This window comes from Astatotilapia calliptera, chromosome 14 (assembly GCF_900246225.1).
Source record: "Astatotilapia calliptera chromosome 14, fAstCal1.2, whole genome shotgun sequence".
Classification (NCBI taxonomy): Eukaryota; Metazoa; Chordata; class Actinopteri; order Cichliformes; family Cichlidae; genus Astatotilapia; species Astatotilapia calliptera.
Genome location: NC_039315.1, coordinates 20679508 through 20705170, shown reverse-complemented (window position 1 = coordinate 20705170; position 25663 = coordinate 20679508). Strand labels below are relative to the sequence as shown.

Below are 25663 nucleotides of genomic sequence, written 5' to 3'. Positions count from 1 at the left end.
TTACACACATCTAGTTTGCAAACCAACTAAAGTTCACTCCATTAACTAACAACAACAAAACATCAGTGATTTTTTTAAACTCTGTGACTCTGGACATTACAGTGCTTATCAGACTGTCAGTCAGCTTCATTGAACTGGAAAAACTTACTGTACATTACCGTAGCAATTACTGCTTACATCAAAATTGTCTGTAGAAAACCTTAGACACATATCTGACTATAATCAGTCATTTGTCATGTTGTAATTGGTCACACTGATCTAAAAATACCTATCCACGTTGGGATCTTGGAGATAAAGGTGATGATATGTATTTAAGTGAAAGTGAGACTGAAATGAATTTAATAAGACTCTAAAACTGTACTAAATGTATCTTAAAGTGACTTTTTAAAAATGGACTAGTACTTAAAAAAACATTTTCTACTCAATTATTCACACAAGTACACTCTGAACCAACGTTTACTTTTTTTGTTGCTTTTCTGTGTTCTGACTTACTGTAAAATAGACAAGACTTGGAATGTGATCACACTTGACTGCTTGGCTGCCCATGAACCATCATCCGTAATGCCTTGTTTTTGAGTGGCACGACAGGAAAGTGTGACAGAGTATTAGGGCCACATTAAAAAAAAATATATATTATTGATCATTTTGAGAATAAACATGAAATTTTGATATAAAAGTTGCTGTTTCAAGACAAACTGCTACAGTTGCAACACCATCTGAGTTAGTGAAAGCAAGCGAAGAAGCATGCATGAAGTCATTTAAATCCACACCATTTAGTAACTCGTTGTTTTGACTGAAGACTAGATGGTTAAAAATAATGAGAATCTGGGGCTGTGAGCCTAGTCAGAGATGTGCCACTGACTTCCAAATATTAAGCAAGAAAATCAAACAAGATGTATAAAAGTGTGAATTTCGTGTTACTATTGCTGGCTTTATAAATAACTCATGAAGTTAAGTTGAAACCAAGCACACCATTGTTTTTCTTGTGACATTACCAATAAGTTTGATGTGTCACATGGCCCTCTTCTTATTGAAAAAACAAAAGTTGTATCCAAGCTGGCCGACTTCTAAATGGCCACCATGGTCACCACCCATCTTGAGGAGTTTGCCCCCTCACATATACTAATATGCCGCAAACAGGACTTTAATATCACCAACCATTCCCATGTTATTACGGTGTATCCATATAAATGGCCCACCCTGTATACATGGTACACATACACACACGCCTACATATAGCTATATGCTTGACTTTTCCGGCATGGCTCGGATTTGTTATATAACTAATAAGTACCACAATAACTTTCAAGTTTTGCGATTGTTTTTCGCAGATTTCTGAAATATTTGTGCAACCTGAGTCTGTGAACAAGTTTATTTTAGCTAGTTTCAGATTTTAGTTTTGGTTTTATGACCTGTTACTAAATATTTTAGCTCTAGTATGTGTAGCTTGTTCTCATATGTACATAATATCCTATCTGCCCAACACCGTATGAGATTTCATCAGCTGTATCAGTAATTTTATGGGTGTTTTTGTACACACCTCTTCTCGCTTGATCGACACTTGATGGACATGTCACTATGCATTATCACAAAAGATGACTTTCCTTTTTTTCCTTTCCTAGAACACCCAGCTATGTCTGACTGGAATAATACTTTTTCGTGGACTAATCAGTGCTTTCTTTTACGTTACATACATCATTCAGCAAATGTGTTCTTCAGAATGTTTGACGACAAAAGAAAAATCTGTCTTTTATTCACTTTTATTCAGATAAATACGATTAGTTTAAAAGCATTTGGGGAGTTTCCAGACACAGCATTGGAGATGATTTACATAAAATAGCTTGGCCTTTACAGGAATCAAGAACAGCCAACACCCAGCCCCCAGAATGCGTTCCGTGGCTGCTTACACGACAGTGAACAAAAGATGCGGGGGTCACACCATTCAGAGACTGTGCAGCGACTCTACTGCCCCCAAGTGGCAAAGAAAATAAATAAATAAATAAATCAAGTGACGCACATTTAATGCATCACCCTTAAAGCGCTAATTTCCCTCATTTTGTGTAGTCTATGAAAAACGATTATGCACGTATTAAAAAGATTAAAAGAAATGTAAAGAACTTACTCTCTATATTAGGGGTTTCACAGTGTTTATTATATATATAGCACTTTTAATTCATTCATTCATCCATTCACACAACAGCCTTATTAAAAAAAACAATATGTGAAAAAAATTGTGGCTATGATGTCTTTTTTATTGTATTTGTTAAAGTTGTGTTTTACAGTGATTGGACGTGGAAGTGTGATAAAGAAATGTACCCAGTAAAACCACATTTCTTCCTGTGGGTTTTAACTGATAAACATGATGTGAGCACACAAACTAATTTTGGCAGCGAACTGATTCCATCTGTGGATCTGCTTCCTCTCTCTCGAATCGTACACATTTTGTTTAAGTTGACTTTGTGTCTCACTCTCTCCACTGACAGCTGGAGTCACCAGCCCTCAGGCACCGTGACAAACTCTGTACTGCACAACGAAGCTCTGAAACAGCCCGGCCTACACATGGACATGCAGGGCACATAAATGTGGAGTAATTTTCTCACGCTAAATTATGACACACACACACACACACACACACACACACACACACACACACACACACGGGTTAGAGCAGGGACTATTTTGTCATGCATTTGAAAATCACTGCAAAGGGCACAAAGTACTATAGAGGTCTACAGTCATTAGAGGCAATTTGTATCATCATCAAAAAGTATCTCTTTGTACGGCATACAGAGTCCCAGGTAGTGTAATTATTGTTGTTGCACTCTGGTACATTTGGATGTGAAAACATTATTGCTGAAATAATCATGGGGTATATAAAGCAGGAAACAATTAGCTGTTTCTGGATGGTCATCAGTACTTAGTGTTTGAAAATAAGAACTGAATAACAGGAAAGTTATTGCATTTTGTTTTTCAGAAATTTTTAATGATAGATTTACAGTTTTTTACAGACGCTAGGACACATTTCTCAATACTTAGGTCACGTTTGCAAAACTCCTCACACAGTGAGCACAACAGAAGTCTATGTGGGCTAAACTGAGGACCAGTTATCATTGTTTTGGCACAAAATGCATTCAATGACTACATCTCTCAAATTTCATGAATTATCTTCTCACTCAGACACAACAACTGCCAAAAACCTTTGTACGTACAGGACACTTTGCATGTGCTTACATACTGTTTTCAAAACTGTTAAACTTATGGTCAAAACAATAACACAATGCAAAACTTGAAAAGACAGCAAAATCCAACAGCAATATTTTATTGAAACATATTTTAAACTAAAAATGCAGTTTAACCAGCCACAGCTGATTCTCATTGTGGATGAACATCTACACAGGTGTTACTCCTTCAATTTTCCAACTCCTTCAATTCTGGCAGCCAGAAGATGCTTTCCTAGGTGTATTGCCCTAGATGACATAAGATGTGATGTGGATGACAACCTATGGCCAAATGGAGGAGACCGAGTAGATTAGCATTACTATTGTATGTGTATCAGTGGATGGTGTGTATACAAATTCTTGTATTTTGGGATTACTTAGTGCAAAAAAATAAAAATACATAAACAAATATTAACGAATTCTGCATGATGTCTGATTCATTCCAGTAACATATATTGAAATTATAAACAGAGATGTGTCCTTGTTTCACACAAGAAAACGCTGTGTAATGCTACATGTTGTTAGTGTTTTTTAGGTCATTGTTTTGTGGGTGACAAAGTGTGTTTGTCGGCTGTCAACCTTTGCTAGTGTTCTGGAAGAATGAGTTTATTTGAGACCTGAATAAAGTGTTTTGGTAGTTGTAGTGCATTTTGAATGTGAAATGAACTGCTTTGCCAAGCTGACGGTCAGTTAGGAGGATTGTGTGAAGTGTTTTGCAAAAGTGACCTAAGTATTGGGAAATGTGTCCTAGCGTCTGTAAAAAACTGTAAATTAATCTTTAAGATATTGTTACCCTACCTAAATCAATATAAAACATAAAGAGGAAATCCTCCAACAGACTATTTTAAACTTTGTTTTAGGACCTTTCTAAACATGTAAATGCATATTTAAATGTGTGCTGCATTTCAAAAGATACTAAACACAAACCAGAAATGGAAACTTTTGTTTATAGTCAAAGGTTTCCCTCACCCAAAGAGCCAAAGAGCCAAAAATACATTTTTAAGAGACACTATAACAAAAATAATAACCTATAACACATAGGGGAAATATTTATTATCTACATGATTTAATCACAGCCTGTGACTCCTTTATAATGGGGTTAAAAAAAACATGCACGCAATACATTCATAATTCAAGGATCCACTTTGGGATTATGGGGTTCAATCCAAAGTAAGTTGTAACAGGAAGACGTGGAGTTTAGTGCCAAAGCCATATCAGCATGCTTTATGTGCAACATGCACATCCACAAAGACAGAGAGAGAGAGAGAGAGAGAGTGAGGGGGGGGGGGAGAGGGGGAGAGAGAGACATGTATTGAGAGAAGAAACTCTTCTGTGAAGCATGAAAAGCATTCACAAGTACACTGAGTGAAGCACAGCAGTGCCGTTTTGAAGCCCTCATACTCGTTTTTCTTCTCCTTTTATTTTCTTTGCTGTCAGCTGTCTGACTTCTACTTTAAAGACCGCCTTCTTTAGATGCTCTAGCTGGCAACCTTTGACCCCGGGACAATGGAATTATCACTGATGTCTGCACAGGTAAGGAAACAGAAATATGGTTATCCATATAAGCTCTCACTTTATGATTTTTAGAAGGATATTTAAAAAGTTTTTTTTTTTTTTTACTAAAGAGGAGATAACGAGATACTGGATCATGGTAGAAACTGATTGAGACAATGTGATTTTAGAAGAGAGCACTCCCATCAGGATAAAAATGTGTCATCATAAGACAAAGAGGTAACACTGTTATAATACTTCCCCTGTAATGAAATGGAATTTCACTGTATTTTGTTTGAAATTAATATGTATTTATATTTACCTAGAAGTACTTAAAGGATGATTTGCTACCCTAGAATAGGGTACACAAATTATACTGTAAGAAATTTGAAGTACTGCATAAATTCTGGGCAATTTTGCTTAAAACAAACAATATTTCCCAGTCTTTCGTCATAAGTACACTGTACGATATGGAGTGGCTTAACCTTGGCTTCCATGTGTTTTACAAGCATGAAGAAACCTCTGTCTGAAAGTTAAATTTAAACCACAACAGTGGAAGAAAAGAAAAAACCGAGTTAGAATCAGCTCCATCATTATAAAGTCACGTAGACCAAATTTTTACAGGTATTTCTTTTCTTGTAAGCTGAAAAACAAGAATAGTCCTTATCACATTTTAATTAGTAAAATAAAAGTACAGAGACGAATAGAAAAACCCATCATACACAACAACCTAATGAATCTAAAGGTGTAAAAAGGCAAAGTGAATCCACTCCATAGTACAGTGTACTTTTGATGTCAGATGGGGAAATATTACCACTAAACTGCACACTATTACTGTAATAAATTTTTAAATATTAAAATTTCCTTATAGTATTGATTTGTTTAAAGTAAAAACCTGATTTGTGACCCCCTTACTCTTACCTTTAAGAATTTGTAGGTAAATATAATGAAATTGTAATTTAAAATTAACAGTGGAATTCCATTTAATTACAGGGGACCTATGCCTTTCGATGACCTTTATTAAAAACTGGTTATCATTTAGAACAACTTTGCACTCATTTACAGTGACCATGCCACCAACTTCTGCTACATCCACTGGATTCCCTGGCTGTAGTGGTCAAATGTTCATATGTTGTCCAGTATCAACGCTTTAAAAGCCCACAGCCTGATCTCATAGTAATCAAGGTTTTCCAGACATAGTGTGTTGTAGTGAAATTATTATAAAAGTAGACAAAGTACAGATCCCACACTGTCTACTTTTATCAGCCTTTATTATTACTTGGGAACTGTAGCTACAGTGTGTAGACTGAGTCACTGAATCATTAGAAAACTTTTTGTACACTGAAGAGTACAAAATTGCACATTATTTGTACAATTTTAGACAGAGCAGACATACAGATATGAGTCAGAAGCAGTCTGTGCAGTAGCTTCTCCCAAAGTAGACACGCGAGCAAGGACTCACGCTTGATTTAAACAACTGAGTCACATCAGCGCTGCTTTTTTCTCGTCTTTCTGCCAATTCTTTTTTTTTTTTTTTTTTTTTTTTTTTTTTTTTTTAAATGACATCAGAAACAGCAGTATGCGACATTACGTGATGGCAGAGCTTCAGTTCATCCTTTGTCATTTTTTTTTTTTTTTTTTTTAATAAATAGGACAGGGGGAATGAATGAGAGAGAGAGGGGGAGAGAAAGAAAGAAAACCCAAGGGGAGAAGAGACGGTGAGAAGGGGGGGGGAAGAGAGACAAAAAAAACAAACAAAAAAAACAAAAAAAAAACTCCTGGGTCACCTGTATGGAGAAAAAACAAACAAACAAACAAACAAACAAACAAACAAACAAACAGAGGAGCCAATTCTTAACAAAGTGGAGTGAAGTATCCATGAGCCATACACTCACATGGACTGAAATACAGTTGAGAACAATTTGGGGTACAGCTTTGTTCACAAAGACATCGTTGTCCATGAGGGTACTGCTCACATGACTCAAACTGAATGCATATTCCTTTGCTGTATGTTGATTTGCCTTCAAGTGTTATAATTTAAAAAATCACATCACTGTCAGATAGAGGGCTTTCCATTTTCAGGATGCATGAATGAAGCAGTTTTTGCACATCAGCAACTCAACATTTTACTTTTTATCCAGTGAAGCTTTCCAGTCCACTAAGTTCATTTAAAAGTCTTTCATTAAAATAGCATCCAAAGAACAACATGCTTACAAAAATAAGAACTTGGACTTTTTTCTTTAAAGGTTAACACAGCAGCCTCTATCCTGTTACTCTGAATCATGAAAGAATATTCTTCTCTCATTTTTTCCCAGCCTCTGAATTATGATCTTGAGCTTTAGCTATAACCTGAGGGCAATGTTTTATGTTGCAGTAGTGACCCGTTTGGGTATTGGAGGGCTATAAAGCCTACAGATGTGTTTTGCAATATGTCCACAGGCTTTTAAGTGCAAGCACAGTAAAACTCCTATTATCACTGAATGTGCTCTTTGAGGAACTGAGTCACTTTTACTGTAGTGCTTTATTTGCAATAGGAAGCATCTATAGTGCATCTCCAAAGATGATTTTTTTACTTTTTTCATAAGAAAATATTTGAGTAACTAGGCTGTCTATTAGCTTGTCTTTTTTAAAAAAAAAATCATAATTATTTAATGGCAAATATAAAATAGATACATCTTTCTTTATGTGGAAAGGATAAATTAACTTACAGATATGACGGGTCATTTTTAAAGGATTTTTTTTAAGGACTAAATAGTGTTATTGACAGTTAGAAACCATTTTTTTACATGTCTTTGGACAAAATGTAAAAAAAGATAGTGGTTGTGACAGCATTCATTCATAACAGACACAGTTTAATAGACTCCCGATGAAATATGCCACAGAAGTATTTATTTATCACATCTGAAAACCTGCTGTTTGGGGAAATAAATAATTTTTCCAATTTGGCAAAAATAGCTTTCATATATCAAACAGTATGATGCAAAGGCACAAAGAGGAGATGTCACTGTATCACACACAGTAGTTTTGGAGATTGGGTACCTATTTCCTGATGGGTACCCTGTTGTGCAAAGTCTCCTGTTACCATCTGCTTATGGGCACTAAATCAACACACCCTCAGTGCAAAGACATGCTCAAGTAATGGCAACAGAAGCTCAAAGCTTTTCCACACAGCTGGTTAGACTTTCTGCATGTGTGCTGTAGGTTAAAATATAAACTCTTTCAACCAATAATAAACAGTTTTATATCCCTCAATTGAGTGGTAGTTCCCTTTAATCCTCTACTCATTGAGCTTCTCTGCTCCAGACGTGAACTCTGTCTGGCTGAAGGAGTTTGATGGAAAGCCTCATCTGATAGCCATCTGTTCTTAGATAGTTCATCAGATGTGCTCAATGTGTGGTCTTTAATCACCCCACACTAACTGTCAGTGTTGCAACATCGTCGCTACCTTAAAACCACGCATCTCCAAAACTTTGTTAAGAAAAGAACGTATTTTCAAGTGAAAGGCTCAAAGGTCATAACTGAGCTGATGAAGGATGTAAATATAATGTTTCCACTACATTAAATATGGCACAAAATATAGTGGCAAAGAAATCAGTTTCATAATCCGCCTAATTCAAGGTTGACCTTTCAGAAGAGTTAAAAGAAAAAGGAAACAAGTGAAATGTTTTTTTCAATATGTATTTGTCAAATCCTGTAGATGCTGCGTGTCCTTGAGCAGCAAACCTCCAAGACTGCTCCTCTGTTGACCCTTTTCCTCTCTTTCAATCCCAACCCCCTTTTTTTCTTTCTGGGAGTGACTGTTAGACTGGTCTTAATTAAGCAATGCCAATCAAAGTGTGTGCGATGTAAATATAGGTCAGATTACCATCTGCTAAAGAGTTTATCAGATGCTTCGGAGCGACATCTGCGTAGCACACACAGCAAATTGGATCCATCACGAGCAGCTCGTTCTTCCAGTTCATCCAAAACAAAGAAACATGGATCAGATTTTCGTATTGCTTTGTTTAACAAATAAGTTACCCACATTCATACAGTGATCTATACAGAACTACAGGGCTGTAAAGTAAAGCATGTATGTAATACTGAGAACTAAAACTACTAATACGTTTGCTGTTCTGCCTGAATACACATTTATGACCAAAATATGTGATCATACTTTTTTTTTGTATTTTGTTTTCAGCATTAAGAAGTTCCCTGTTACTGATGTCCAGTTGTCCAGTACTGAGGACAAGTAAAACTACATTAATCTAAGTAGTTTAACTGCAATCATATTTGATATTTTTTAAAATAATGATCAATATAGGACCACAATAGGAAGGGAATTAGTTTTTTTTTTTTAAGTATCACATCTTCTCTCCTGGAATTGAACCCCACTTTCTTTTCAGGCATGCCCAGGCAGCACATTAGTCAAACAGCTGCCACCCGTTACTTGACCTCCGCGTAAAGCATATGTCATCAGTATTCAGGGCTCACATCATCCCAAACAACATGGCAAAGAATCACAACGGCCTTAACAAATACGTGACATTGGCAGCATCATCGACTGCACATGTGACTGCTGGACTTGCACAAGACATTTTTGTGTTATAGTGAATTTATTCACACACACACACACACACACACACACACACACACACACACACACACACACACACACACACACACACACACACACACACACACACACACACACACACACACAATATCTATCTATCTATCTATCTATCTATCTATCTATCTATCTATCTATCTATCTATCTATCTATCTATCTATCTATCTATCTATCTATCTATCTATCTATCTATCTATCTATCTATCTATCTATCTGTATGTGTGTATATAAACTAAGTAAAGCTTTTTTTTATACATAGCTTAGGTTTACCAAACTACATTTAGCTCCAAGCCATGTTTGGTGTTGTTCATTTCATCCAGTGTGAATTATTTGGTAGTCTGTGCTTTTAAAGTGTTTTCTCAGCCGTGTTTTGTCAGCAAAAATGAGTGAGGAAGTTTGAAAGTGAAGCTGTATATAAACAGTTTCTGTAGCAGTTACACTAGCGAGTCATGCATTTCTTTAATACCCAGACTTTCTATTTATCAGACGCTGAACTGCTGACATGAATCGTTCTGTAATATTTTGCTTTTCCACTAACTTTCTGACCAACTTCTACAACTTCTTGACCCCTACTGTGTAAAGGTTGCAAAGCAGTACTTCATATATATTATGACAGAGCATGATCATGTACTACAGAGCAGGTTCTGTCTTGACATAAAGATGGAAAAAGCATTAAGCGTTAAGGTAGCATGCACTATAAATATGGAGCGAGCTTCCAGAGAAAACTTCTGTAGTGTCTTATTTTTTGCCTTGGTTCTTTATTTTTACATTTCCTTTAAACTGGGTTCCTTGATTTTAATATACTTTACAAGGTTTTATGTTTTGCACTTTAAAGGTGTTTTAATTTTTTTATGCAATTATTATGTAATTATGTAAATCCAAACTAGCCATTGTGTATGAAATGTGCCTACAAAGTTTCTTTGTTTCTACTTTGTGTGCTTCACATTGTTTGGGAAGTCTTTTTGTTGATTTCAAAGAATGTCTGTATGTCGTTTAACATTGCATGAAGCACCTCACGTGTTTGTTCGTTCAGCACAGGGTTGAGATAGCCTTGAGAAATAACTTAAGTCATGACAAATAAAGGCACGGAGGGGAGGACACATAAATGCCCTGCGGCGTACTATAACCTCTGTGATGCTTTATTCATTCACAATGGTTGGCATGATAGATTAGTATCACACGTCAGACATGAGACAGGATGGACACAACTGCACATTGCTACATAAATAATTCAACTGTCAACTCACACTTCACCTTAGAAACTTGATAATTAACTTCTGATGAACAGTTCCTATTTCCTATCTTCTATTTAAGTTTAGACTTGATATATGCAATGAACATGTCATTGCCTAAATGTATGCTTTAATATATATATATTAGGGGTGCAACGATACACAAAATTCACGGTTCGGTTCGATTCGATACTTTGGTGACATGGTTCAATATTTTTTCGATACAAAAAATGTTCATGCTTTTTTAATTTGTCATTTATTAAAATTATAAATATATATTTTAACTCAAAAGTACAGTTTTAAATTTAATGTTGCTGAAACAACAAAATAAAAAAAAAATCTATCTGATTGAGAAATCACTCATCTTTGGAAAAGAGAGTTTATTACAGAGAAATGGCTCTTTCCAAAATAAAAGCTATACTATACGCTTCTTCTGGGCAGCATATTAAACATATCAGGTCCCCATAAGGAGAATCATGTGCTAACGGCTGTCTAAATGACTCGGTTAAAGTTTGTAGCATGCATGCTTGTTGTTTTTGTCTGCTTCCACTTGTCTTTACACTAGGATGATGTCGGCGTAAATGTGTAGTCATATTCGTTGTGTTCCCACTATTGTCAGCGTTAATCTCATTAAAATGACATTAACGCCATAACGCGGCAAATCTCCGTTAACAAGTTACCGTGGATCACCCCGTGCGTGGGGCTGGACGCCGTCAACACATTAACAAGCTAACTGCGCTAACGCACTAGTTCCCACAAATTGAGCATTGCGTGGCACATCCAACATACTGTTTTACTTTTGTCCATGACGCACTTACCATCAGGGTCACGCTTCACATGGAGACCAAGATAGTTCCAAACACCAGATCTGAATGAGGGTGGGGGAGGTTCAATTTCAGGTAGCGTTGAGGTAGTTGCCATGTTGCAACGAGCTTAGCTCCTGTTTTGCTAGCTTGCGCTGCGCTTAGTGGATCTGCACGCGACAGTGCAGCCTAGGCGGAGTAGTCAAACGCAGATCCACTGAGCGCTCAACACAGACAGCATCGTCAGAAGAAAAGTTGATAAAAAAAATAAAAAAAATTGTATTGTTCGATACATATGCGTACCGAACCGAAAGCACTGTATCGAACGGTTCAATATCGATACGAGTATCGTTGCACCCCTAATATATATACATATACATATGTATATATATATATATATATATATAATATGAGGGATTAAAGTGGATTTGACAGGTGGGCTGATCATAAAGTAATGCAAGCTCCTGGAGATTTTTCTTTGTGTACAGGCAGTAATCAACTGTGCTGTTACTTCAGTATTCACTGCTCTTTATGGACTCGCCTAACTGACTTTAACAAAATATAAGTAGATGTTTCACAAGATATATGGCTGATTTTCAACCCCTAGACACATGAAATTAATATAAAAATTTTCAAGTTATTTATTATTTATGTAACTCAATATTGACCATGAACACCACAGCCTGCTCTGCACCAATCCAACACAGTGCATTACTGTAAGCTGTACAACAATACTGCAAACTAAATAGTTTAGACTGCATTAAACTATATCAGACTCCCTAAAACTTTCATGCAGCCTTTGAATAACACAAAATTTAGATACTTCAATTTGATATAAAAAAAAAAAAATTAATAATCACAATGTAGAATCAAATATCTTATTTAAAAACTATAAATAAATGAGGGCATCAGATGTAAGATTTAAATTTCCTTACCTTTTTAAAATAAAAATTAATAATAATCTTTCTAACATATCCTCAATCTTCATCTCTCAGTGTTGCACCTCTTTGTCTCCCTGGGAAATTCCGGTTTTGGACATTTTGTGACAAATTGCAAAAATGGTTTGGATGTTTGGTGATATCTTTTGAGCTGTTCGAAAAGGTTCATTTGAAATTACAGCCCATAAAAATGTTACTCCTTTTATGCTCACTCCTCCTCTGTAGCACTTGCTATTTATTGATGCAGAGCAACCGAAGCTTCATTTACATCTTCACCTGGAACTTTGGATATGGAACAATTGATGTATTAAAGGTGTAAGTGGACCATGTTTTGTCATTATTTTCTTATTCCTGGGCAAGTATCAAGATGCTATCGTGCTGGAAGCAACTCCTGGCTAGAGCACATGGAAAAAAGCAATCATTCGACAGTGTTGTGCATTAGACCGTCTAACAGTGTTCTGTATCATTCTGGTCTGCGTTTATTCACATTACCGAGGCTTTAAATGTTAATGCAGTGACGTGTTTCATTCATTTTCTATGATATCTTGGCAGTGTAGTATAATCTCCGGTGCAATATTTCAGTGTTTCCTTTTATGTATTACATTATAACTTGGCTTCATACAACCGTCAGAAGCATTCCTGATAAGGTCAGATGACCTATGAGGTAACACATTCAGTAATCCATGTACATGTGATTTTGTTACATGGCAGCGTGACTTGGTTGTTCAAGTGATAACAAGACCAGGATTCACGATGATGGTTGAGTGCAGAGGAGTTCACATGGCGTGCTCCCTGTGAACTCCTCTGCGCTCAAACATCATCATGAATAGGAAAAAGACTAAAATACGAACATAATCAGATTATATAATCAAAGGTCACCATCAGTAACACACTACAACGGCAGGGAATCAAATCCCGCAGTGCCAGACGTGTTCCGCTGCTGAAGCCAGTGCATGTCCAGGCCCGTCTGAAGTTTGCCAGAGAGCACATGGATGATACAGCAGAGGATTGGGAGAATGTCATGTGGTCAGATGAAACCAAAGTAGAACTTTTTGGTATAAACTCAACTCGTCGTGTTTGGAGGAAGAAGAATACTGAGTTGCATCCCAAGAACACCATACCTACTGTGAAGCATGGGGGTGGAAACATCATGCTATGGGGCTGTTTTTCTGCCAAGGGGACAGGACGACTGATCCGTGTTAAGGACAGAATGAATGGGGCCATGTATCGTGAGATTTTGAGCCAAAACCTCCTTCCATCAGTGAGAACTTTGAAGATGAAACGAGGCTGGGTCTTCCAACATGACAACGATCCAAAACACACCGCCCGGGCAACAAAGGAGTGGCTCCGTAAGAAGCATTTGAAAGTCCTGGAGTGGCCTAGCCAGTCTCCAGACCTCAACCCCATAGAAAATCTGTGGCGGGAGTTGAAAGTCCGTGTTGCTTGGCGACAGCCCCAAAACATCACTGCTCTCGAGAAGATCTGCATGGAGGAATGGGCCAAAATATGGCGTTATTTTTGTGCCACTATTCTGAGCGCATGTAAAAAAGGTTTGCAGGTGCAAGTGTTGCATTTTGAGGAGAAATTTATTTTGAGCGAAGAAAAGTTGAATTTGAGTGAACAAAATTCATTGCTGCATGCAAAAAATGTATATCCGTGTTTGCTATTATCCATATACACACGCACAATAGCAGCCCCTCTCGCTCAGTTTTTGTATTTGCGCTCGCAATGTGTCGCTCACGCTCTCAACATTTCTGCCCGTGCACGCTCAACTCTTTCTGTACACTGTTATATTTGTGCCACAAAACCAGCCAATCAGAGACTTGGATGCTAAAAAATCTGATTGGCTGTTTTTGTCTCCAATCAGCTCGAAAGGACGAAATGCAATATCCCAGAATCCATTTCGTCCAAAGCTCAAACGAGGCAGTGGCGGAGGAACACAGAGTGGCGGAGTTTGAAATATTACTCTTTCTGGGACACAAAATAAACTTTTAAGATATTTTCATGTTAGAATGTAGCTGTGTGAACTTCAAATATCTGCTCGATTTATCAAGACATCACATATTTGCATAAGTGCTCCAACGTTTTCGGAGATGCCTGTTACCCACCAGCTGACCGGGTGGGAACTCGGGTTAAACATAATATATAAGGCTGAACTGACAAAAAAATCACCGACTACACCACCAGGTATTATTGGAAAAACCATAAAGCCTTTGAACGAAAACAAACGCTGTTGTGACAGTGATGTACACTGTTTTGTTGGTATATATGTATGATTTGTATCACCTTCATGTTTCCAGCTTTACAGCTGTGGCTCCAGCAAACATCAGCTGATACTAGAAATTAATTTTAAATAAATTCTAACAACAGCTGATCAATTTTGAACGTGCTGCTGTTGTTGTTTAGCGCAACATCCGCTGGTTTCCTGTTTCTGGCGCAAAGTGGGAGATAAACAAACAAGAGAGACGATCAGCTGATCATTGATCAGTTTCATGATTGAAGTAGCAACAGGAGAGGGAGGGAGAATGAGGAGAGAAGAGGCAGCTAAGACACAGAATAACTCCAGCTTTGTGTCTTTTTTATTCTCGCTGAAGTCTTTTCCCCTCAATACGGATGTATTGTAATTGGTCCAGCCCAGAGTTGATTATTACCAGCTGGCTAATCCACCACCTTTCATTGTTTATACCATTACAAAAACAAACAAACTAACATAAAAATGAAAAATCACCATTGGCCCACCGGGCAAATGCCGGGTAAATGCCCAATGGCCAGTCCAGGTATTCGGTCAGCTGGTGGGTAACAGGCATCTCCAAAAACGTTAGAGCACTTATGCAAATATGTGATGTCTTGATAAATCGAGCAGATATTAGAAGTTTACACAGCACCATTCTCGCATGAAAATATCTTAAAAGTTTATTTTGTGACCCACAAAGAGTAATATTTCAAACTCTGCCACTCTGTGCTCCTCCGCCACTGCCTCGTTTGAGCTTTGGACGAAATGGATTCTGGGATATTGCATTTCGTCATTTCGAGCTGGTTGGAGACGAAAACAGCCAATCAGATTTTTTTTGCATCCAAGTCTGTGATTGGCTGGTTTTGTGGCACAAATATAACGGTGTACAGAACGAGTTGAGCGCGCACGGGCTGAAATGTTGAGAGCGCGAGCGACACATTGCGAGCGAGCGCAAGTGCAAAAACTGAGCGAGAGGGGCTGCTATTGTGTGTGTGGATAATAGCAAACACTGAAATACATTTTTTGCATGCAGCAATGAATTTTGTTCACTCAAATTCAGCTTTTCTTCGCTCAAAATAAATTTCTCCTCAAAATGCAACACTTGCACCTGCAAATTTTTTTTACGTGCGCTCAGAATAGTGGCACAAAAATAACGCCATACCAAAATACCAGCTACTGTGTGTGCAAACCTGGTAAAGACCTATAGTAAACGTTTGACCTCTGTTATTGCCAACAAAGGTTATGTTACAAAGTATTGAGTTGTATTTTTGTTATTGACCAAATACTTATTTTCCACCCTGATTTACGAATAAATCCTTTACAAATCCTACCATGTGGATTCATGGATTTTTTTTTCACATTCTGTCTCTCACAGTTGAAGTGTACCTCTGGTGCAAATTACTGACCTCTGTCATCATTTTAGGTGGGGGAACTTGCACAATCGGTGGCTGACTAAATACTTTTTTGCCCCACTGTATTTAACTGATAAATTCAGTTAAATCCTTTAATCCTTTTTTGCAATTGAATGCATAAGTGACATTAAGTTACACTACCTATACTGTATGTGTGTGTGTCTGAAGCACACAATAACTGAGTGAATGCTGCTCTTTGTTTGTCAGTCAGGATTTGAAGCCTCCAGCAAAACTAAGCAAAGATTCAACCAGCCATAAGAGCAGGCTCTTCTGCAGAGTACTCGCACTTGCTCATCACCGAGTGCGGTCATCTCTTTTTTTCTTTCTCTCGTCTTCTTGCTCATTTTGTTTCTTTTCCCCCTCTCCTCGCACAATTGCTGCTTCAATTCTTATCATGAATTCATTCAGCTAAAGTTCGCCTTAGACATTTCTTCTCATCACATGGCTCATTAACTTATAAATTATGGAAATTATTTTCAGCTGCATACTACATTTTGATTTAGTTTGCTTGGTGTCATTTATTTCAGGGCAAACCATCATGTCTTGGGTGTGATTTAAAATGAACTCAGTTAAACTAGGTTTGTCTCAAAGGCTCTAAGGCTTGTTGCAAGCAGGAGACAATATCAGCAGGTCTGTAAAACTCTACAAATGTAATTTAATGATTTGCATATATTGTACCTTTTTGATCTTTTATTCTTTTAATCACAGAATAATAACCCAGTGCCGTGGCCTCAGAACCATAAGCCACTCAAGCTTGCTTTATTACTCCATTTGATTATTTATTTATTTAAATTATCTTGTGTAGTAAAACTGAGACTTGTGATCAGGTAAAGTTGGGTGTGCTCAGGGTGGTAGCTGGTAGTAGGTGTGAGTGTCAGCATGAGTTGTCAATGTTAGCCCTGATGACCTGTTCAGGTTATACCTCAGCTCTTGACCTGACAACTGGGATAGACTCCAGATCTCCCAAGACACCGAATTAGAACAACATGGATAGATGGCTGGAGAAAGACTGTATCAAAGAACTGGTTCATTTTGAATATTATTTTCTTTTCTATGCATCTCTGACATTTTTTAAAATAAGCATTTCCATTACTGAACAAATATCAGATTTATTATTAAAGAATAACATCATGTAGCCAATAAGTACATTTTTAGGTAGAAATGTTTGCTGGTTCATCAGATATAAATCCTCTATAGATTGCATGTTTAAAATGCTCTGGATCATGCTAACTAACCTGTGCCTATTAGCGAGAGCCTCTTCTGTTACAGAAGTGTTTTGGGGGGAGATTCTACAGATCTAATGTATAGATAACACATTATAACATTCCTTATATAATAAAACCATGCAGAAAATGCCTAGTGAGGGTACAGAGCAGTCCAGAGCTAACTGTGCAAACTTTATCAATAAAGAAGTAGCTAAGCATCATTTTCATCTGTATTTTCTTCCCCTTCCTCTGCTTTCACTGCCTGTAATTTTATGACAGATGTTTCACAAAGAAGATGAACAGCTGGATGCTGTGAGGCTGTTTATTCAGCCTTTTATTTTTCTCTCTTCTGTCTCTCCTTCTCTCTTCCCCTTTTTCTTCCATCCATGTTTTTCTCTTAAATAAGTACCACATGGACCAAAGATCCCAGTTATGGCAATATCTAACCTGTCAAAGGTGAAATGAAAACATAATCTTCCCAGTCTTTAAAGATATTGCATATAAAGCTGAAACACACTTTAAATATAAAGATACACTACGTCTCTGAAGACGAATATCTAATAAAACATCTGTGAGTATGGACCTCTTTATTCTCTCCATCTTTTTTCTCTTCACTTCAATCCCCTCTAATTTTAGATAACTGTGCGCTTTCAGTGATTGATGAATGCGTGTTTCTGCAGCATATGTGTGTGCATTCATTTGTGTCTTGTGTGTACATGAGTGTGGGATTACAAAAGGCGCTTTCTCTATTTGCCCTCAGTGTAGAAGCACATTACATAACTTTATAAACCATGCCTGTCCTGGACACATATACATTTACACGTGTATGCAACCACACAGTCACACAGAATAAAGCTTTATATCTACATAGGCATGCATTTCCTGCACCTGTTCATTTAGAGCAGAGACAAGCAAATGAATGCCAACACATATGCTCATGCAGAAACATAAAGGCTACACATGTGCTTCCTCACTCTAAGCAACAACAGGATGCACATGCAGATGGGCACAGAGAGTAGACTCAAATGCCAACGTATTCTAAGCAGATGAACAGAAGAAATCTCTAATTCTAATATATATAGATATATCTCGGCAGTACTACAAGTCCTGCAGCACTATACGCTACATCATCTAGGGAGGGATGATACTATCACGCTTTGAATTAAGAGAGTAAAGTGATGCACAGGGAAATAGGGAGAGATTCATGAAAGGATAGTGGAGGAAAAAATAGCAGGTTAGATGATGTGAGAAGGAAAGCAAAACAGCAATGTGTTAATTTTATGGGTGATGATGTCACTACATTTGAAGAGCGAGAAAGATGTAGAGGAGGTCAAAAGCAGGGCATAAAGATTTGTAGAAGCAGAGGCAGAAGTCTCAGGCAAACATCAGGATAGAGTTAGGAGGATAAAAGTTTACATATTACGGCGTGACGGGTGGGAAGTGAAAAGTTAAGAGGCAGAAGACCTGCTCTGATTCTTGTTTCTTTATTTCTTTGCAAACATCTTCTCTTTCCATTCCTTTACTTGTATGTTTCTGTTTTGGGGCTTGTAACTAATAATATAGTAGTTATTTGTGAATTACTAATTAAGCATTAGTATTAGCGGTTAGCAGTTTTGCATCAAAGCAGAAGGTCTTGGGTTCAAATCCACTGACCTTTCTGTGTGGAGTGTGCATGTCCTGTCTGTGCCTGCATGTCTTCTCTGTGGTTACTCTGGTTTCCTCCCACAGTCCAAAGACATGCATGTTAAGTTAACTGGTGAATCTAAAGTGTAAATCGTTGTCTGTCTCTCTGTGTTGGCCCTTCGACAGACTGGTGACCTGACAGCTGTGACATGCTCCAGACCCATCTTAACCCTGAACTGGATGAGCAGGAGGCACTGTTGCTGTGTATTAGTGCAAATACTTGACCAACCCTTTGTTCATGTTTTAACAAAGAGTACGGCGGTCTTAAACAATGACTGAGACAACTTGCATGTTGAGACAGTTGTCTTCTGCATGGATTCACAGAGCATGACGCACACAAGCTGCGAGACATGCTATCTTACACACATGTTCTCTAATTTGTGCATATGGCTTCACTCGTACATGCAGATGAATGCTGTTAATATTTGTACACGAGCTCCCGAAATGCCAACATGCATTTGACTAAGCAAGCTGAGTCGAATGCCGAGTGCTCACAGTGCCGCTGGTTCAAATCTGTTAGTGGATGCATCTCAAACCTCCGCCCTATTGCTCTTCTCATTTGCGGCTGAACAACATCATTTTTCACTTTTCTCGCCGTCCGTCAGGGCTCTCCTTCACTGATACATAAATAGTCTGTCAGAGTGAGGTTAGAAACCTCCAGCTCAGCTGTTTCGGAGATGAAACCACTCCCACCCTTACCCACGCACATTTTTACATCCATACTCTCACAGTGGGATCTCTATAGCTGTCACACACACACACATGCTCTCACAGTGTACACTCATCTCTCACTTTCACTGGAAAGGATACCTCTCTCTCTCTGTCTCTCTCTCTCAGTGTATACTGTGTCTCTCTCAGATGCAGTTAGGTCTCTCATTCTCATGAAGCGCAGCTCCTCTCTGTTTCTGGATGCACTCTAAGTCAGAGCGTAGGACGAGACAGACCGCATCCTAAGAACTGGTTTCTTTCTTCGCATACAGCCGGCAGTAGGTACAACTCTCTGTTTTCATACTTTCTTTCTAGCTTGTTTGTCATTATATGGTGTGTTTTAGATACATCGATTTTTGTATAAGGATTCCTGGAATCACTTGGAAACTTTTAATCACTCGTATGATCTTAATGGAGATTGCTCTTGGTATCAAAAGCATGACAAAATGTCCCGTGCATCAGATGCAAGGCATGTTAAACTTGGACGAATTTACAGACACTTACAGAGGATCAAGCATGTGTAAGGTGCATTCTCAAATTCAGTATCCCAGCAGCTTTGCACTTGACTTGTTTTGTTACTTTAGAGCGTTTGAGAGTGAACAAGAAGGTGATCTGTATTTTCAGGACCAGCAACAGGCTGAATATGATTGTCTATTTGTTGAGAGTTAGATATGCATTAAGATTATGTTTATTTATGTATTTTAATTTAGGGTTCTATTTAGCTTTTTTCTTGACTGAAGGTGTGTTTCTATCACTGCTAAATCACTTTCTCACTCTGAGTGTGATTGGTGATTGGTATTTCTTCTAAATGTGTGTGGTCTGTAATTAAATCTCAGTTATCTAGTACTCAGTCCGTGCGGTATCCAGTTAGAAGAGGATTAACCTCACTTATTATATGACTTAATTTGCAACATTTCTATTGCAGTTATATCATACTGATCAAGATACAGTTATATATCAGCGTATTTGTGGAGATGAATTCTGCAGATGAATTTAAAGCTGTTTTTTATACCACACCTACTATAGTATAGTGGCTAAAAAATGAAAGCAAAACAATGAGTTAGATAAATCCAATATTTAACAGAAAATTAACTGAAACAATTCTGATATGGTTCACGATATACACTCAATGTCTTTCTTTAGATTTCTTTATTTACAGTTTGCAGTACAAGCTTAGATTTTTCTAGATCTTATAATGCACAATCCAGAAATAAACACAGTCGTTTTTAGCTGGAGACACATACAATTCTGAGATTGGGACACAGTGAAAATGTTGAGCTAAAGTGTGAAAAAACAGCACTTAAAGTAAAACTATGAAGATGCTGTAGCACTGAAAGACGTCACTTCCTTATATAACTTTAATGTGACTGAACAGATTGCTGCCTTTTCACACTGCTCAGTGCAGTGACTGTAAGCTTGTTGTGTGTGAGAGTAGATGTGTGGTTAAGTGTGTGTGGCTGGTTGTATGTAAAAACACTGCTGAAAAGTATTGTATTTGTAGTACAATACTGCAGTGGATGTCTTTGGTTCACATCTAAGAGCACAGCATTTGCATGTGCCGCGGTTCATTAATTCATTAATTTGTAACTCATTTGCCGAATCCTTTCTCGTGTCGCCACAGGCTTTTAATATCAGATTTTCCATCCAAAGACTGAGCTTTTTTTCTCAAATAAACAAATAAAGGTAAAATGAAAAAAAAAAGAACTAAAATCAGAAATTAGATCTTAATGTGTTAGCACCCATACAGTACGACCCGACTTCCACTTTCAGTTGACCACGCGGAGTCATAGCGTACAGTATATGAAACTATTTGAATTCAGACTGTGTCATCCTAAAAACAAACTCATTATATCTTTGGATAATTTGTCCTCCAACCATGTGGTGTAATAACACTTGCTCATGCTCATGCTGCTTTTCTTGATGACCTTTTCCTTTTACTCGCAGAATAAGACACTGCCTCTGGGCACAGACTTTCTAATGAAAAAGTGAGCGATTTCACCACTCCCACTGTTACAGTATGCTTTGCCTTCATTTTATTTATATATGTATATATATATATATATATATATATATATATATATATATATATATATATATATATATATATATATATATATATATATATATATGTGTATATATATATATATATATTTATATATATATATATATATATTAGGGGTGCAACGATACACAAAATTCACGGTTCGGTTCGGTTTGATACTTTGGTGACATGGTTCAATATTTTTTCGATACAAAAGAAAAGTTCATGCCTTTTTAATTTGTCATTTATTAAAATTATAAATATATATTTTAACTCAAAAGTACAGTTTTTAAATTTAATGTTGCTGAAACAACAAAATAAAAAACAAAACAAATCTATCTAATCGAGAAATCACTCATCTTTGGAAAAGAGTCGAGCGCAGATCCACTGAGCTCTCAACACAGACAGCATCGTCAGAAGAAAAGTTGATAAAATAAATAAAAAAATTTGTATTGTTCGATACATATGTGTATGTATCGAACAATACATACACATATGTGTATCGAACCGAAAGCACTCTATCGAACGGTTCAGTATCGATACGAGTATCGTTGCACCCCTATTATATATGTATATGGTTAGATTTTCTGTATGATTAGACTGCATGTTGCTTGGTTTATGATAAATTTCTCCAAACCTGCATTCACTTGTGAAAAATCCCAGGAGGCAGTTTTAATTAAATATAGATATTAGATGGCGTCTGTGGGCACTCACAAAGTTTTCTCATAAATTATGCTGCCACATCTTAATGGTTGCAATGTTTTAAATTCTTCCTTTTTTTCAAGGACGGTATGAAAACATGCAGCTGCTTTTGGATAAGATGAGACAGCTGGGAATGAACGATCGTGTATATTGGAAAACATCATCATACTGTACATACGCTGGATTTAATATGTACACTACAAGCTCTGCGATCTGCTTGGCTGGGACATGTAGCCTAAGCTCTGCTTGATCCCCGTGTGATCAGTGGATTTTTATGCATTGAAATCGAGGATTAGCTGTTTTATACATCATTATGTTCAATATTTGTGCCTGAATCTGGATTTGTTTGGCAGTTTTTTGTCTTTGTGCCCAATAGCTGGTCAAAGAGTGATGAGATACAAAGATAGTTCATGCCAAAAACTAAAATAAAACCAAACAAACATTAAATCTTGTGTACTTTATCTGGTGTGAAGACAGAAGAAGTCTTACTAGTTAAAACTAGCAGGCATTTGAACCATGTTCTCATGTCATGCTTCAAATGACTCTTTGCTCATTCCTCAAAATTAGCGTTTAAACTTCACAAAGGTAAAAATATCCGCTCCCTTGTACAGAAAGCATATTCACTAAACTCAGCTAGAGTTCTCTTGTAAATATTCAGTGATAACGAAGTGAGTTCTTAAAAACAAAAAACAAAAAATGTCTGTATGAGTGAAATTTGCCCTGAAGTCACATCTGGAGTTAGGTCGTACAGAGGGTAGATGGGGACATAAACGCTGCCTGAGAAGCTCTTGGGGTCAAACTGAACCTGATGTTTGAAACATCCCAGAGCCATAGCTGTGTTCACAGTCACAAAGGTCTGACCTCAGCTGCAGTCACAATGACGCAGCGTCAGAAACATTTGTTCATCGGATGAACGTGACATTTGAAGAGCTACATTCAAATCATCCGTCCCCTATTCCAGTGGGGGTGATCGCAGTGATCAGAAATAAATAACAAACTAATGAGTATAGATAAGAAGTAATGTTTAGTTCTTAAAAATATACTATTGATCAAATAAATGAACATTTCCAGACACAGTCAGATCCGACTCACCTTTTTTGGACAGTCAAGTTTGAACATTATGTTGCTCAGCAATCACAGAACGGCTCCTTAACATGCCTAAATACCTACAAGTCCAAGGGTCAAACTCAGCTGAACTTTTCATCTGTCAGGGTGAAAACTAGAATTATTAATGGTCACTGGGCTGTCTGTTTGTATCGCAGACTGTGCAGTCTCTGCTTTAAGAGTATAAGACACCCTGTGTGGTTGTGTTTGGGTGTTCTGGTGAGTTTGTGAGAAACGTTACAGCGGATTACGCCGACGCATCCTGAGTTTCAACCTCGCGTGCGTGTGTGTGTCACACCTCCGGGATGAATAGTGACAGCAACATAACCTAAGCAAGTGGCTAAAACTTGAGGTGGCTTGGACCTCATGCGTGTAAATGTGTGCGTAGGGCTGGAAGAAGAGCGTAAACATACATGAGCGTGTGCTCGTATTTCTACGAATACTGGCTGCATCTCTTTCCTGTCTGATGGGATAATATGAAAGCCCACAGAGGACAAACACCTCCACCTGAGACTAAAAATGGGATTCATTTTGTGCCTTGTTTGCTTTCTGATTTTCTCTTTCATCCTCTTTGTGTTTGCCTCTGCAGCTTTTAGTAACGTGAAGCATGTGACGGACTGTTAATCCGTCTGAGAATTAATCCCTTTGAGATGCTGCGTTCTCGTCACTGTACGCTAGCTCTCCTGAGACCAGGAGCAGCTGTTTGTTTAACCTGAACAGAAAATATCATTTTCCAGTTGTGCCTTTCATCACTCTATTATTTATGTTGTACTGAAAACGGTGCTCACTTGCAATATTTTTCATTTTTATATCACCAATTCATCACTACATTGTAGGTTAAAGACCTTAAAATATTGCGTACCAGATTAAAACCCTATTTAATCGCATATTTCAGCTTGTCATTCGTTTTGTTGCACCTGACTTTATTAATCACCCAGTTTTGTTTTTCTTTCTCTACTTGCCTGGCAGCAATTCCCGGCTGTGAGCGGGGCCTTCATGGATTCTCCGTACAACGGCAACACGTCCTTGCAGACGTCCACGTCCAACCTCAACGCTGGCTATTCGCGGCCCTCGGAAGCCGAGGATGACGGCAAAGTGTCCAGTGACACCATTTGGCTGTGGATTGCTGTCCTGGCAACAATTGGCAACATAGTGGTGGTGGCTGTGGTTTGTGCCTGTGCCTTCTGACAAAGTAGAAGAGTGGAACAAAAAAATTCTGCTGCTGTCGGACATGGCAACTCTTGTATATTTTGAAAATATACTTTCTCTAGAAATGTTGTAAAATAGCCTTACTTTAAGACTGATCCCATGGATTATTTTTCTTTTAAATATAAGCATCAGTTTGAATTTTGCAGAGGAATTTGCATGGGAGTCTTTATTCCCACAGCCCCGTCACCCCACTCCTTTTTCAAAACGTAAAATCAGCGATCATATTGAAATAATTAGCTCACAGAATCTTTCTGTTCATTTGTACAGTTCCACAACCACAAAAGGAAAGCAACAATTAAGGTTGTGATATATGTTGGTACAGAAGTTCACTTTAACGTAAAATGTGACGAAATGGCTCATTGGCCAAACTCAGATGACGTGCATGTACATCATGTAGTTTGTTACACGATGCAGGAACTTTTCCCTTTTTTTAAAATTTCCAAAGTGAAAACTACATGTTACAGTTAAAAACAGACCTTTGTTCCCTTATGCAATGCACAGATTTAAAGACATTTCTGCTGTTACCCTTGTTCTGCCTGTTTCTAGAATGCTTCATTTGAGAGCACTATCATAATTCATTGGTTTCCTTTGTGTGTAACCTGTTTAATATGCATTAAAACCATGGCTATGACTCAGTTTTAATCCTGTGCACTTCTTTGTAAACAATTCTGATTGTTAAAGGCCACAGAAACTTGTCCTCGGGCTCACCCTTTAAAGCTGAAGGACTAAAAGTGTCACAGCGATGTTTATTTTAGCCTCCGTGCAAACAGTGTATTAGCATTTTCTACTAGGCACTGCTACCTGAGCAAAATAGGAAATTTACTATTTATGAGTTATTTATTTTGGACTCTGGACAGAATAAAAGCTATGGTCCTAAAATTGTAGTAATATGCTTGCACGGGTCAGTTATTACGTAAACTGATTTTGAGCTGGTTACTCTGCAGGTTCAGCAGAGGTCAGCGTCACAACCACAAAGGATTAGATAAGATCAAGAGCCTGATCTCTTACGGGGACCAGAAGCCAGAAGGATGTCAACTGTTTGAAGCTTCACACTGATGAGTTAATGGTCAG

General features: G+C 37.7%; 1 protein-coding gene across 3 annotated transcripts; it reads left to right on the top strand.

Annotated features, from left to right (window-relative positions):
- Nucleotides 1-4565: 4565 nt before the first annotated feature.
- On the top strand, nucleotides 4566-25227 carry LOC113036437 (uncharacterized protein C14orf132). 3 transcript variants are annotated; one of them, XM_026192799.1, is made up of 2 exons: nucleotides 4566-4751; nucleotides 24353-25227. In XM_026192799.1, the coding sequence occupies exons 1-2, from the start codon at nucleotides 4725-4727 to the stop codon at nucleotides 24569-24571; spliced, it is 246 nt and encodes an 81-aa protein (XP_026048584.1). In that variant the 5' UTR covers nucleotides 4566-4724; the 3' UTR covers nucleotides 24572-25227. The 3 variants fall into 3 exon arrangements, 1 of the variants encoding a protein (XP_026048584.1); XR_003274457.1 differs by lacking the exon at nucleotides 4566-4751 and adding an exon at nucleotides 19468-19818 and having other exon boundaries at nucleotides 24353-24414; XR_003274458.1 differs by lacking the exon at nucleotides 4566-4751 and adding an exon at nucleotides 19468-19814 and having other exon boundaries at nucleotides 24353-24409.
- Nucleotides 25228-25663: the final 436 nt, after the last annotated feature.

Coding starts and splice junctions, on each gene's coding strand:
- LOC113036437 (XM_026192799.1), top strand. CDS start 4,725: ATGGAATTATCACTGATGTCTGCACAG. Junction 4,752..24,352: donor TATCACTGATGTCTGCACAG/GTAAGGAAACAG, acceptor CTTGCCTGGCAG/CAATTCCCGGCTGTGAGCGG.